We start from the raw sequence: 16,564 nt of genomic DNA on the forward strand, positions 1-16,564 counted from the left end.
AACTTCTTATCAACGACATTTAAGACATATCAAATTATTTTTGATTGCTTCTTCATTTTGAACCACTTAGAGGCATATCAGGGACTTTCTGCTACATTCACAATAGAAATAGGCCAGGTAAGTTTAAAATAATTTGGCTCTTAAGTGATAAATAAATGACTAGATTAAGCTGAAAGTTGAAAGAAGCGTGACAGCGTCACTGCTGAAACGAGCTGATCTGAGTTTTTTTGCTGTGTTCTGCATCGAGTGTTAATGAATTTATAAGTTTAAGTCATTGTTTTCATTTTGTTTAGCTGCGCGTGTGCGTTTGGTTTCCATGGTACTTTCTGCGAGGTGAATGTGGACGACTGTCAGGACCACGGATGTGAGAACGGCGCCACCTGTGTGGATGGAGTGGGCAACTACACCTGCTTGTGTCCCCCAAACTACACAGGTGTGACACGGGCATCGACATGGGCTTGTCTAACTTTACTCTACAAAATACTTCTTTTTTTTCAGAAAGTAACCAAGTTGATCCAGTCTTATGGAAGGACATTTCTGATGTGATTAAAAAAAAATGTTAAAAAGATTCTGTAGGTCATCATGATGAGAAATTCATTATTTTGAGATACTAGTTTATTATTTTAAGATACTAAGTCAGTATTTTTGAGATGTTATGTCATTGTTTTGGGTTATTACTTAATTATTTTGAGATATTACATTATTATTTATGCAGCCCCCATGACATTTCACCGATATGCATGACAATCAGTACACACCTAATTCACACCGGTATGCACAAAAAAGTCTCTTGGACCCATCTCCTAAGTCAGCCATTTTGAATTTCAATTTCAAATGGTCAATTTTGCTGATTTCCAGGCATTTTATTTTAACAAACTCATCATAACAACTTCAAAATTGGTGAGTGCCATCTAGACTACTTTGTGATCTAAAGTTGCTAAAAGATTTTGCACTGGTTGATGGGCGTGGCGTTGAATTTTGATGTCTCGCTATGAAACACAAAATTGCTGTAACTTTAGTAAAAATGATCCGATCTGCACCAAACTTCTCGTGTTTGATAAGAGTCCCGCCCTGAACACATCTGTATGACAATCAGGAGACATAGTCATAAGTTACAACTAAATCTTTCCTGCGGTGTCAAAGGAGAGTGAAAATTCCGTTCTTCATCTGACCGGCGTGGTGATGCGAGGGCCCAATGCTGCTTGTAGCTTTAATTTGATCCTGAATCCTGATGTTCTTGTACAGTTCTGTGGTTTATACACCGCAGACTAAAATATCTGTCTTAGTAACAAACAGAGAGACGCTTGTCTCCTCCATGAAACATTTGTCACTGTGCTGTATTTTTGTCAACCGTGATGAAATATCCAGATGCTGTCTCTCCTTCTCCATCTCCTTGGGGTGTGATGCTGTTTAGTTTGTTCTCTGTTATGATCTAAAATGCCCTCACTGATGTAAGCCAAGTGAAACTGATGTAAATTATTCTGCTGCCTTCATACGAAAGCATGAATATCACACACTGTTTAGTCATTGTAAAGACTGACCTGACTGTTATTAACAATAATAATACTAAAGAAATAAATAGATGCATATAAATAGGGACCTTTCCGAAAATCCTGCTGTTTCTGTGGTGTTGGAATTTTAAGTCTGAAGCCTGCAGTGTGCCAACTGACGCACGTCAAGTGAAGATTTTAGTGCGTTTTGCTCTTGAGTCATTATTTTGAGATAATAACTCAATTTTTTGAGGTTTCTTATTATAATGACTTAGAGGATCTTTTTTTTTTTTCATCACATTGGCAGAAATGGGCTTCCATAGATTCTTATCTGGTCTGAAAGTGTTCAAACTGTTACATGATACCTCTTTCCGTCTTCTCACTGTCAGGTCTGCTTTGTGAGGAAGAGGAGGACGCGTGTTCTCCAGGTAGAAACCCCTGTCAGCATCAGTCCACCTGCATCAGCACTCCGACCGGCCCCAGGTGACACACACAAAAACACACACACACACGCTTTATCACTGCCAGGCTCAGCAAAGTTTCAGATCCCCGATGAGATTAAAAACACAGACGCACACAAACAAACACATGCAGAGGTGCATTTTGCTGAGGTCTGTGTTAACTCCCCCAAATCTTACACCATGTGACGAGCTGTAAATGTCTGTGCTCCTGTGTGTGTGTGTGTGTGTGTGTGTGTGTGTGTGTGTGTGTGTGTGTGTGTGTGTGTGTCACAGGTGTGTGTGTATTCCAGGCTGGGTGGGGCCAGACTGCAGTATAGATTATAATGAATGTGTGGATCACCGCTGTCAGAACGGAGCTCAGTGTGTCGACCATCTGGACGGCTACAGCTGCGTCTGTCTACAGGGATACAGGTACTGGGAAAACTGGGAATACTGGGAATACTGGGAGCAGATGGAGCACAGGGGACACAGTAGACAATGCACCTTGGAAACTGGGAACTATTGGGACTCAGGGGACCCTGTAAACTATAAACATGGTTTCCTTTATCATGTTAAGTTGTTTAAATCACATTTTTCTCAGTTCATGTACTGTGTAATCATCTACTGCTACAAATAATACCTTATCCATGTTAATTCTTACTTTTAATGACTATTTCTTTTTATTTAACCCCCCCTTTTCCCCTCAGTGGAGAGTTTTGTGAGGTGGCCCTTCCTCCCCCGTCTCCCTGCCAGCTGGCTCAGTGTCAGAACGGCGCCCCCTGTGCGGAGAAGACGGGGACTGCGGTGTGTCAGTGTCTGCCGGGCTTTGAGGGTCAGAGCTGCGAGAAGCTGGTCAGCGTCAACTTTGTCGACAGAGATTCTTACGTTCAGCTCCAAGACGTCAAGAACTGGCCACAAGCCAACATCACGCTGCAGGTGAGGACACGAGGACGCGTCTGGAGACGTCATGCTGCACTGCAGCGCCGTAAAGGTTGCCATGGGCTTCCCAAGACTCACTGTTAGTGCAGTTTGTCCGCTCTGCGCTGCCGTAGACGGCGCAGGATGACGATCTCCGTAAGGCGACCCGACCGTATGTAACTATAAATGGCTATTTCTAAAGTAACAGGAACATATAGATTATGAATTTACGTTGATTGATAATAATAAATAACATACTTATATATAATATATCTCATTTATGTACATAAATTCCTGTAATTATTACACACTGGTCCTTTAAATGTAGACATAGACTAATTTTTTTAATTTCACAGCATAGTCACAGTGAGTAGTCATTTGTCGCTCAGTTCTCTTAATGGTAATCAAAATGCACTTTTTTCAACCATAATTACTATTTTGCTTTGACTTTAAAGGGCTACAGAGTCGACATGTTATGGCTGAAACACATCTGAGAGCAATATTATTAATGAATTTGTGCAAAAAATGAAGATTAACAGTGCTTGAGCAGTATTCACGCCTTTTTTAAACCAGGAAGTGAGACAGGGGTCCTTAGGGTATAGCTAAACCTTTTTATGCCTGGTTAAATCATGTTTTTGTAAAAATATGACAGAGCTAAAATAAATCTGGGACACTACTTTAAAAAATATATTTTAAAACAAACATTTCATAAATTATATAATATATTTCATGTATATAAATTCTTAAAGGATAAATTTTCACCCAAAATATGGAATTAGTTTGTTTTTATGAATGAATTTTTTCTGGACATGATTTGTCACAGTTCTCAAAGATGAATGACCACCAGTATAACAAACCATGTAAAATTCCTCTCTCTGTATATAAATGGAGTTGTGTATGCATATTGTATATCATATAGAATATACATACACAACTCCATACCACACACTTACTTACACAAACATACTGTACATACTAACAGTTATATCTTCAACCATGCATAATAAATACTTATATTTCACAGAACCACAGAGAGAGAGAGACAGAAGAAATTACTTTAATTGCTTTTTAAAACTTTCTTCACTTGTTGCTAGAATAATCAAATACGGTAAATTATTCTACTGAGAAATGTCTAAATGCATAATCGTTTTATTCATAGGATTGGTTCAAGGTTGCAGTGCCACACCAAAGTTATTACAGTTTTGTATTGTTCAGTACTTTACTAATTTTAGTCTGGATTTTATTTTTATTTCAGTTAAGTATGTATTTTCACATATATTTTTAGTTTTAGTTAACTATAATAACCTGGTAGCAGACATACACGCACATATTCTGACTGGTGTGTCTTCTTGTGTGTGTGTGTGTGTGTGTGTGTGTGTGTGTGTGTGTGTGTGTGTGTGTGTGTGTGTGTGTGTGTGTGTGTTTCAGGTGTCAACAGCAGAAGAAAACGGCATCTTGCTCTACAATGGAGACAATGAGCCTATTGCCGTGGAGCTCCATCAGGGTCATGTCAGAGTCACGTATGACCCTGGGAACCAGCCTGCCACTGCTATCTACAGGTAGACACACACACACACACACACACACACACACACACACACACACACAGCTGCTCGTTAATACAATGTCTGTTGTTACAAGGAGCCTGTATGAAAATGTTTAAAATAGGTGCTGGTTTTGATGCAACAGAAACAAGTCAAAGCACTGATTCTTCTTTTCTCAAATTAAAAATAATTGGATCCTGTCAGCAAGTATTAGCCGACTGCCAATACTGATTAATTAGCAAGTACAAGTAAAAGACCTGCATTGAAAATGTTACTTAACTATATAAAGATAATAAGGGAAATTAACTTAAAGTATCAAAAATACAAGTGCTTAAAGCAACGACAAGAATTTCTTATTGATACCTCTATGTGACCTACGTAAGCAAATGAGACCATCAGCAAGAAAATCTGATACTTCTGTGTAGTTATTCTTAACACCTGCCACAGGGTTGGATCCTCCATTTTCTCAGCCAACGTTACAATGAGTTTGTTGGGAGGAGGAGATTTTTATTTAGATGATTTTACTTTGATGTTATATTTTCTGGTTATTACGGTGGAATCACTTCCACTTTTGTCCACAGGGGGCTCTAAAATCAACAAAATATGAAAGTTCCCTGCAGGAGCTTTAATTCGGAGGAATGTCCCCTGTATTATATGTAACATCATTAGATGATTATGACTCTTTCATTCATGTAAAAGCATTTTACTGCTGTAGGTGGTTGAGGTGGATTTTGATCTGTTTTGTTTAGAATTGCAACAAATAATTATTTTCAGTCTGCATTAATCTCCTGATTGCTTCTCTGTTGATCAATTAATTGAGTATTTGGTTTGTAAAACTTGAGAAAATACTTATCAGTGCTGTAGCAATTACCCAGAGCCCAAAGTGGCACCTTCACAATGTTTGTTTTGTCCAAAAATGTACAGTTTACTCTAATTTAAAGGTTCAGTGTGTACATTTTCTGAAGATTTATTAGCAGAATATGACAGGAATGAAATGTAATCAGAACGGACAGACAAACACCGGCTCTAGAAGCAGCCCTTCACATTTTTCATGTCTCACAGCCACCGTAGGTTCTCCTTAGAGGAAAGTGAGACAAGGTGTTTGCAGTCTGCAAGCTCACCACTAGATGCCACTAAATCCCACACACTGGTCCTTGAAGGCAACACATCGTCTCTTCTGAGAAGCTGGAAATGTTGCATACATTTTTGCATGAAAAAATACTTTAACAATTTATCAGCTATTATTTTTTTATTTTCTGTCAATCAACTAAATGATTAATTGACTAATAATTTCATATATTCAAAGTCTCATGAGTCTGAAGCAGTGGCTGTTGGGTCATTTCTAGTGAAGCGTCTCCACACCAAGGGCTCATCATTTTCCTTTTAATTATTTAAAATAATATGTTTTGTGCTCTCATAAAACTGTTTACAGTAAACAATGTACTATTGAAACAAGTGCAACTCAGAATATACTTCCAGAAACAAATCAACAAATTTAAACTAGAATTTAAAACATGATTTTGACAAAACAGCATCATAATGAAGTTGTGTAGTGCTGCAGAGATGCCCTGGCCTACAATCCCCCAACAAAAGTCACATCATCATGATACAACTTTAATGCAATATCCTAAATAAATGTACATATACACCCAGGAAACAATTCTGTAGTGCAGTTTTTGGGTTCGGGTCAGGTTCAATGTAAACAGAAGCCACAAGACGATGATGACACGATGATACACACGGTCGACATCCTCACACAAAAAGCTCAACACCTGGTGAACGTTGTCCAACAGCGTCAACAAGCATCATTACTGTAAACAGTCTCTGGTCTCATGTTGCTCGTCCAGCCAGGAGCAGCAACTGTAGCACGGCTCTTCACCCAGAAATATGCTCGCTTGTAACTACGTGTTGACGTGCAATACTCCTACGCATCCATATGCATGGTGGCTGCCTCGCATATCCTGCGTCCATTTGGAACAATCTTTTGTCTACGTGTCCTCAGTCATACATGAACGAAAACCTGAGGTTGAGCGGCAACTGTACCTCCAGCCTTGTCCACTCACCACCTGTCCTCCTGGTGTGGACGTGGGGCATCCAGCTGGTCTGCATGTAAGAAATATGTCAACCACATTTGTTGTCTCAGCGTTCGCTGCTCTTTAATCCAAAATTATTTGTTCAGTTAAAATGAAAAACTTGTGAATCACATCACAATTTACAGGCAGGTAGTTAACATGCAAAACATGACAAAGTGCAGGTCTGTGACAAAAGTCCCATCAGCTGGAATTAAGCAGGAACTTAATTGTTAGAGCGGTATTTATTTCAGGGTATGTATTATTCTGGGTGAGTATCCTGGCTGCGTCTGCTGAACCCGACTAGTACAACACGTTCAACATCACAGTTAACCGTGTGACTCCAGCCAGCAGCTACAGGTTAATTAGCGTGTTCTCAGCATCAGATTCAGAAAGCTGAGTGTTGGTTGAGCCGAGAGATCCGCTGGCCTCCCGTCAGGCCCTCAGCGGCCTCTCAGCTCACTGTAGCCCGGCAACACCACTCGGAGTGTGTTCGTGCACGGCGCGTGTTGTTGCTCGGAGCGAGTCCCGCAGTGTTTGGGAATGTGGACGGGTGATGTCGGCGGCAGCGTGGGTATTCTGGTTTAATCACAGACGCGGCCAGAGGACACTCGAGGCTGAGTGTCCACTTGATCGGGTGTCGAGTGCTTAAATGTTTGGATGGTTCACCGTTAAGGAGGAGGAGGCTCGGCCAGCTGACGGCCTGACGCACACACACAAACACACACACATGCACACACTGAGGCTATTATAAGCAGCTGCAGAGAAGAGGAGGTTGAGAGAATGGTAAAGAAAAAAGATGAAGAAAATAGAGAAATGGATATAAAATTATTATAATAATGAAACGTGCAAATATCTGAATCTTTGCCCACATCTTCAGTGATACATATCAGTTTATTTTGTTCCCTTTAATGGCTGTTTGAAACAATCAACCATCAGACCTTTATTGGTGGGATTAAAAATGTCAGCATCATCTACCTGCATTGGAGAAACCATACTCTGCCTCTGATTGGCTCTGGCCTATACCCTTCCAGAGGCCGTAGCTTATGCCGATGTGTGCGATTCAAAGCACAAGGCGCGAGGGTTTTAATTTATTCAAGGCATGTCCAAATTGACCTTTGCTATTTTGCGCCATGGGCAGACAGGGGTAACCCACCCACCCACGGTGCACAGTGGGATACACCTTACCAGATGCAGTGCCTTGATTAATTCATGGGTGTATTTTTGGTGTAATGTGCAACAAACCAATCAGGGAGTCAGTTCTAATAACCTTAAAGAAGCGAGTGCGCCCAAGTGAAAGCGTTGGCTGGGAAGTAGGTGAAAACATTGATTACACGGGCTATTGGCGGTGGAGACAGAATCGGAAAGTGTTTCCTAAGTTCAAAGGAAGTGATGCGCAATTATACACAAGTTAACCAACGGGCATATCTAACCAGCATCAGGTTCTGACCTGTGTCAGGCTGGTCTCATGGTCATTTTCTATTATTACAGATCATTCTTGTTTAATCCTTGTTTTTCTAACATGCAGACACAAAAAAAAAACACATGAGACTGATCTGTTAAAGATGATCTGACAGCTGTGATTCGGTGCTGTGTGCACTTTGCATTGCATTTCCAGACTTTTTAGGCTTCATAATTGTTAGAGTAATTCCTTATTAGTGAGAATAACACACACACAGTGTTTATTTGAATATTTATACATTATTTCTGATTGAAAATATGTTCAAAGAAGACTTTACTTATCCATACTCCTGTGTAAAAAAAAAAAACTAAACATAACTTAAGGTGTTCTGTGATTGTGAGTGTGCGCTGCGGACGGGCCTACTGCACCACAGACTTAACATTTAAACCAGGTTTTAGCAGGTCTGTGGCACAAATGGGTTCAACTACAATGACTCAGGCACAAGATGCCAAACCTGCCTGGCCACACCTTCTTTTTTAGACCTCCCACCACAGGGCACACAGAAAGGTGCAAGCTCATTTATTGCTATCTTGCAAATGTAAGGAAAAATGACAGCTGTGCCAGTGTAAGATCGCAACGCTCCTCGCGTTAGACAGGGTCCCAGGTGTTTGTTAAATACAAACATTTACCTAGCTTTGATGCTAACCAGTGCTACAAACTGGACAGGATGGACTGGACTGGACTGGACGAGAGCAACTTAGACATGGCAGCTCACGCTCTTGTTCCCAGTGTTGTGCTCTAATCTGTTTCCCTTTACCTTAACCCCACCCCAACCTGATCCCTAACCCCACCCAGACCCATCTGGTGGAACAGCCAGTTAGCGCCTGCAAGGGTCACTGGAACTTAGATCCAAATGTAAATTATCAGCAATACACTTTACCAGAGATATTAAGAAAACTGTTCAAACCTTATGCTTCACAAAAGTAATAATAGATAATATTGGCTGTGAAGTTTGTGCTTGGAGACTTGCAGGTCATAGAGGAGTGTTCGGGTTGTCCTTGTGCTCTCTGAGGGCCCTTCAGGTTTATATTGTGTATAAACACACTTATGAAAATGGAAAAAACTGTTAAATATGCTGATATTCTGCCTCAGAAAGAAGAGCAATTTTTCTTATTTTTCTGGTTCTTCCTTTTCAGTTGTTTACAGCTTCATTAACTGGTATTTTTGATTTTACCATTAAATAAAATAAATCTGTGTGGTGAGACATGGCCACTAGCGCTGCCAAACCTACTGACAACCAGCACCAACAGTAACTGTGCAGCTACTAACCCACTGTTTTATTTATTCAGTTGTACATAGTTTGGGCTGTATAGTTGAATTTCACAGCTCTCATCAACCAAAAATCTCAGAATTAGAATCAGGTTTCTAGCAAAAGATTTTTTAAAAATCAAGCACTAGAAGTCAATAAACATAAATATAAAATTGGCAATAAAACATGGAAAAAAATTGAGCAGGAATGTGCAAAGTATTCACCAGGGAATGCACCAGTATGCAGTAGAGGAATATTTGAAATGTGCAAGATAGCGATCCAAAGAAATATGTGCGTTAATGTAATCGAGTCAGATTGCTGAAGTCCAGGTGACAAGTCAAATCAAGTTTATTTATAAAGCACATTTAAAAACAACTAAAGTTGACCAAAGTAGTGTAACTAAAACCACAGACAGTCATTTCCATCAAACTGTACGCTGCCTGCCCAGAACCAAACTGCTAATAGTAAAGAAAGTGGAGCATCTAACATCTAAAGCGTGCATCAGCCAGAACAACTTTAAGGCAATAATGAGCCGGAATGTCTCGTGGTCAGATTCAAATTAATGCAGCTTTAATAGAAGTTCACATTGAATTGAAGTTTGTATTTGAGAAGGATTCAGTGGTGACATGTCCTGCACCTTTACCTGACTTTTTCCTCAGTAAATATTGAAACAGGTCCCTTCATGATGAATATTTGGTGTAAGACTGCATCCAAAACTGGAAGGTCTGACAGCAGACGTGAAATAGTCTTCATCAACCTTGACAAAAAGAATTAATGTGTCCATGAGCTGACACATTATCCAGAATGTTTCTTTGTCTGTGTCTCTACGCTGTGGATTTAATCTGAAATGCGTGTGTCTCGCACAGCGCTGAGACAGTGAACGACGGGCAGTTTCACACAGTAGAGCTGGTGACCTTTAACCGGATGTTGAACCTGTCTGTGGACGGAGGAGAACCGACGACTCTGGACAGTCAGGGCCGAAGCCAGCCGGTGACGGGGGATGCGCCTCTGTATGTAGGGGGTAAGAACAGAGAGGCAGAAACACAACTAAACTCAGACAGAAACCTTTCTGTTCGTGGAGCAGAAGTTTACTGACTGACAAAAATGTCACCAGATCGATTTCGATTTCTGTCCCCGCCTCTCCAGGTATGCCTGAGGAGGTGATGCCGGCCTCTCTGGGTCTCGCCTCTCCGACCCTCAACGTGTCCAGTTTCCACGGCTGCATCAGGAACCTCTACATCAACCACGAGCTGCAGGACTTCACCCGCAGCCACATGAAGCCGGGGGTGGTGCCGGGCTGTCAGGCCTGCCGCAAACTCTACTGCCTGCACGGCATCTGCCAGCCCAACGCCGCACAGGTACGAGACAAAGACAAATGTTAGACTAGAAGAAGTTTCTGTGTAGAGTGCAGATCCCTACCAGGCAACAGATGGTGAATGTAAAATTAAACTTTGTTTTCTTTTATCAATTTTGAATAAACAGTTTTCATTTTTACTTTTTCTGTCTCGTTTTGTGATTGTTCAGTATTTGTTTAGATCGTCCCTGAACTTCAGAATCTTAATTTTAGTTTTATGTCCTGCCTGCTTGAACATTCATTCTTTGAGCTCTCTTGTGGGATGTGCAGAACACATAAGTGTTATTTTATTTCCTATGGCATGTCATAACAAATATGTACGGCATTTATATTTTGTAAGAGCTCTTTATTGTCCTTCTACGTTGTTGCTAAAGTAGAAAAACTTTGAGGGACACGGCATAAAGGAGACAGAAGAGGAGAAGGTCAATGATGTTGAATGTATTTTCCTTCTGTTATTCATTTATTAGGATTTTTCTTCTGGCAGATAATGGGATGGAGTGAAGTAGTAAACATGTTGTCTATCACAGGGTCCCCAGTGTCACTGCCAGCCAGGCTGGACGGGGCAACACTGTGACCAGCCAATAACAGGAGGCCCGACTGGAGCAGATGTTGTCACCACGGCAACCGGTGTCAACCCGTGCGAAGGCAACAAGTGAGTGTAGTTTGTTCTGGCATTTGAAAACATTCCAGGGGTCGTTCAAATCACAAAACAAATCATCCACTTGAAATGTTTGTTCCTCTTTATGTTAAATTAATGAGACAAATATAAATTCTTCTTAACGTCGAGTCTCTTGTCCTCATCTCCCTCGGTTTTTAACTCAGGTGTGTGAAGGGTGCGTGCGTGGCGTTGGGAGCACAGACGTACCGCTGCGACTGCGAAGAAGGATACCGCGGCGCGCTGTGTAACCTGCAGGGCGACCCGGTGGGGTTGTGCAAGGGTCTGCAGTGTCTGCACGGCCAGTGCGAGGAGACGGAGGACGGACAGCGCTGCGTCTGTGAGCCGGGATACACCGGAGAGAACTGTGATATAGGTGAGGAAGGACAAGAGAGAAACAGGGTGGAAACAGCTTTCACTGTTAGAATAATGTCTGAAATGTTTTAGTCAGTTTGTCCGATTAGGTCATCGTTGTGCATTGTTTATGTCTTTTTTAGGGGGGGACAAAGATCTTTAGGGGGGGATAACAAGTCAATAGTATATGTCACACTGAAGTGGTGCACATCAACTTAAAGCTGGGAACCTAAAGATTTATTTGAGATGCAGCCTCCTATTCAAATGTTGAAAGTATACAGATTTGGGGCAAAATTTAACCATTTTTAGTACAAATCCCTCCAAGATGCCATATTAAGACACCAAGACTTAAAATCTTTTAACATTTCTGCAAGATTTGCTTTTTGATGATTTGTTTGTGAGCACTTCTGTTCTGCTCAGAAAGACCTAAATTGTACCCAACACTATTTCTATTCCCTGTGTTCCATGTGTGTCAGATGAAGACATTAGTGGTCATTGAACACATTCACATTTATGCATTAGAAGTGTCCTGTACGTCACATTCATGCTCTCTGCGGTCTTCATCAATAATCGAATCTGATACTTTATAATACTTGACGTGACAGTTTCTGTAGTGCTTTTATCCAAAACACTTTACTTTACACTTTACAATTTGTACATATAATTATAACTTTCTGCTGATCAACCATTAAATGTCAAATGATCCAATGTAGTAAAAATTATCATTCCCTCTAATATCGCAAATTATTGCAGTCGAAATATTAATGAAATATTGTCATCTGGGGTAAAAAAAAAAATCTTTTAAAATCTTTGGTTGCTGGATTAGGGGTGTCAAGGCAGTTTGATGCACCTCATAATACTTTTGATGCACGTTTGACCATTTAAATCAAGAGGTGTTTGAGCTTTACTCCAGACTTCTGAATCAGTTTTTCTTTTTTAAAGGACACAATTTGCTTTGATAAAACATAGTTCTCATGAAAGTTTTTAAAATTCAACATTCTGTTTTTAATCCAAGATACTATCTTGAAAAAGGTTTAAATATATTTAAGTTATTTTCTGTGAATTGACCCTTTATCTGCTGAGGCCTGGTCGTCTCTTAACCATCTTCCCTGTTTGTTCCCGCCCACAGAGTCCCCGTGTCGAGGCGAGCCGGTGAGAGATTACCACCGTCTGCAGCGCGGCACCGTCCTCTGCCAGACGTCCAAACCTTTCTCCTGGGTCGAATGCCAGGGTCGCTGCCAGGCAGGAACTGAGCCGGGCGCCACCGCCGCCTTCTGCTGCGCCCCGCTGAGGGTCCGACGCCGGCGGCTTGCCTTCGAATGCGACGACGGGACCTCTTTTACGCAGGACGTCGAGAAACCTGTGGAATGTGGCTGCAAGGAGTGTGTGTAGTACTGTGGAAGTGATGGTGCGCACATACACACATGCAGACACACACACGCGCACACACACACATCCAAACACAACACACACACCAAGCTAAAGAGGTACACACACTGTAGGGATTCTCTCACTGATAAACGGACATTTTGGTGTTTGTTTTGTGTGTTCTTGCGCACAGACGCAGTTTTGTAACATAAGACAGTTCTTCCCTCTCGAAACATGAAATCAACGAGTCAACCTCATCGTCATCTTCCTCCTCTTCACCTGCAGCAGGAGAACCTGCACGCTAACTACCTAACAACAGCTCATTTTTAATACTCGTGTGTTGAAAAGCCTCCGTATGCCTTCTCGTATATGTGTTTCTGATGTGTGGCTGGTCAAGTGCTGCTCTTCATTCTCCCACAGCCACGACGGCGAACAGTGACTGTTCGCAAGAATTAAAGGTACCGATTTAAGCCGGGGGACTCGTTCATGAAATTAGAGTGTTTCTCGGTCACATTTGATGTGTTAAAGATAGGCAATGTACAGATTTTCAGCCCTGTCAGACTTCACGTGGTACTTCTGAGCAGCAGCACTGAGGTCTGTCAGTCTGATAAAGGAGGGGGCTGCCGGTGAAATAAAACTACATTTTAAAATATTGCTTTCTGCAGAAGTGGCTTTAAGCTGTGACTGAAGTAATTCAGCAGTGACAGGTGTGAGGTTTTCGGGTTTAACTAGGTAATGTGCTGAAGGTGAAATCCTCAACCTGTCATCAGCGTCACGAAATGTGTTGCAGAAACAAAACAATCGGAGGATCAGAGGATTTTCTAACATCCCAAACACTGTAGAAACGAAAGTAGCTGGAAGCTATAGATAATATCAGTGACAACCCAAAGTTCAGAAACATGAATACAGGCTGTAACTTTCTAAGGAGTTGTGTCGTACAGTGTAACAGCAGCAAGAAATATTTGGTAAATTAAATTTAGACAATAACTTGATGATGGCTGTGGCTTTCTGAGTTTTGTCCATTTCAAATTAATGAACACTTTGATTGGAAATTAAACCTTTTCTCGCAGTAGGAAACGTGTAAATTGTAAAATAAAAAAAGGTCATTGAGTTTCAGACATAATCCGAATGTAAATAAAAGGGTCACCGCACCACCATCCACAGCCTGAAGGTCAAAGGTGACAGGGTTCGCTGGGGACAGCGGAGGGGTCATAACATGCTTCCCATCGCTGCTCACCAGACGCCTGTTCTTCCAGTTTGGGGGGGTGGGGGGGAGAGTGGGTCTGGGAGTGGGAGTGAGTGGGTGGGTGTTTGTGTGTAATTTGATGCACTTCTATCTTTGTGAGGACCAGTTTTTATAGATCGTGAGAATGAGGATGTTTTGTCTGTTTCTCACTTCTTCAGTTATCTGTTCTAGGGTTTAAACTTGGTGTCAGAGTTTTAGATTAAGTTTGATTTGAGGTTAAGTCTCCATATGAAAATCAAAAAGTTTTACAGTAATCTGTTAACAAAAAGAAATGGCATATTAGCCATGTTTGGGCACACAGTTTAACTGAATATAGAGTTAATCAGCAAAATACAGTCTGAATGAATTCTTGTTTCTATCCATTACCGGTTTGCAATTATCAGGAGTCGCTTGATCGAGAAAAGCAGTAGGTGGCGCCAATTCTCCAACTGGAAAACCATCATACCATTCCAGAGGAAGAGGGTACAACAACATAACGTGATTAAAAGAGTGTCAGTCGAACCTCAAGTGGTGAAAAATAACGTAGAGAACGGGATGAAAATCAAACATTTCTGTTTGTTTCATGCATTAATATGTGGGAGGTTCCATCAGATCTGTGTGGAGCGATAATGGACTTTTTTGTTATTTTTCTATTTCAATCAATCTTCTTTAATGCAATACTTCAAAACAGGCATAAAATACATTGATGGAAACATTTTATATGATAAAAGTGTTTGCAAACATCCAGCAAACATAGATCCATAGTAGCATTCATTTGGAGTCATATTTCTGGCTTCTTCTGGCAAATATATGTACAATATTCACTCTCTTTTAGCTCTGATTTGGTCTCTACTTGACCTGCTCATTAAAGAAATATGTGGCTCTTCAAGACGCTAAATGCTCCACATTGTTCACCATTTTGTGGCCAACCTTGTCTGGAAAAAAACATAGATGAGAGAGTTGAGAGTGAACTGGAAGTTGTGAAACGGAATATGCTAAACTGCTCCGTAGAGCTGAGAGGAATCTTATCTGTGGGTTTGTCGCTGTGAGCGACATCTTTAATATTACGGTTAGGCCCAGATCAGTCAGAGTAGTTTTTTTTAACCGGTTGCAAAATGTGAGGTGGGTTGTTTTTGTTGTCGTTGTTGCTAGGCAATGAACGAAACAGCCGTCCTTGGTCTAACCGTGACTTTGCTGTGAACAAAACCCAGATTTGTACTTGTTAGCTAGGTGCCGTTAACTTCCTAGTTAGTAGATAGTTCGTTAGCTAGCTGCAGGGCTCAGGCTGTGATTGAGGATGTAGAGGCTGTTTCCAAATGCTACGCTGGACACGGGGAAACAGAGATATGTGTCGGTACATGTGACCCCCAGACTAAGGAGAAATCATGGGGCAGTTTGCTCAGTGAGTGTAACACAAACCATGAACTTGGTACAGTTTAAATTAATGAAAACAACTTAACCGAAAGTTGCTTCCAGGCTGCTGTTTTCCGTTTTGATCACGGTTAACTACGGTTGGTAAAATCATATAGCTCAGAATATCCAGCGACAGCCAACACTAATTTGTCTTCCATGATTATTTCCAAGCAACTGTGAACTTTGTGGTCCACTGATTCATCCGATGGGACAATGGGGGGGGGGGGGGGGGGGGGGATGCAAATCACGTTGGGTGTATTTATGGTCTGAGTTCAAGTTCTGTCAATGCGAGGCATTCAGAGTGCTGCTGTAAAACTGCGAGGCAAACCGAGCGTCTCAAACGGAAGAGGGTGCATTACCATGCAAAGTGTTAACTGTCTGTAGGAAAAAAAGTGGAAAAAGACACCTCTCACTGCAAAAACTGCACTCTGTTTCATTGGGGCCTTAATCAATTGATCCACTATAGATATAAAAATATTTATTAGAGCTGCTTTAAATTTAAAATGACAGTTTTATAGAACAGCACGGTTATATTTACCCAACATGTATTATCAAATAATACAGCCTGAATAAAAGGTTGGGATAACCATGAAGATGCTGAGGGTTACAGAATGCTTTATGTGACTCAGGGTCCTCACAAGTATAGAAATGCTGTGTGTGCGTGCATGCATGTGTGTGTGTGTGTGTGTATGCGCGTGTGTGTGTTTGTTTGTAACTGTAAGACGCTTCCAACAACAAGACGCTGTCCCCTATAATGAGCTTCATTATACGACGATGCAGTGTGTTTGTTCCGATCAAATGCTTTCCTCTCCGATTTGTCAGAAGAGCCAGTGAACGCATCACAGAAATGCCACACAGAAAAAAAAAAAATGTAGCTTTTATATTATGATGACATGTTATTTATATGGATGTGAAACTAAAATAAAGGTGCGTAATATTAATTTTTAACATGTTTTTTTTTTTTTTTTTAGTCTTTTGAGTTAAATTTTCCATAAAAGCCGAGTTGTGTCATAAATCAGATTC

General features: G+C 41.1%; 1 protein-coding gene across 1 annotated transcript in view; it reads left to right on the forward strand.

The window, feature by feature from the left end:
• The window catches only part of slit1b (slit homolog 1b (Drosophila)), a 97,205-nt gene extending 83,635 nt beyond the window's left edge, over positions 1-13,570 (forward strand). The window contains exons 29-38 of the mRNA XM_084714730.1: positions 294-433; positions 1,880-1,973; positions 2,225-2,362; positions 2,638-2,866; positions 4,277-4,407; positions 10,039-10,193; positions 10,319-10,530; positions 11,054-11,178; positions 11,349-11,557; positions 12,665-13,570. Coding sequence (XP_084570856.1) covers positions 294-433; positions 1,880-1,973; positions 2,225-2,362; positions 2,638-2,866; positions 4,277-4,407; positions 10,039-10,193; positions 10,319-10,530; positions 11,054-11,178; positions 11,349-11,557; positions 12,665-12,927 — 1,696 coding nt within the window. The 3' untranslated portion in view covers positions 12,928-13,570. The remainder of the gene's footprint in view (positions 1-293; positions 434-1,879; positions 1,974-2,224; positions 2,363-2,637; positions 2,867-4,276; positions 4,408-10,038; positions 10,194-10,318; positions 10,531-11,053; positions 11,179-11,348; positions 11,558-12,664) is intronic.
• The last annotated feature ends 2,994 nt before the right edge of the window (positions 13,571-16,564 follow it).

Source organism: Lutjanus erythropterus, chromosome 3, assembly GCF_056507025.1.
Source record: "Lutjanus erythropterus isolate fLutEry1 chromosome 3, fLutEry1.hap2, whole genome shotgun sequence".
NCBI lineage: Eukaryota > Metazoa > Chordata > Actinopteri > Lutjaniformes > Lutjanidae > Lutjanus > Lutjanus erythropterus.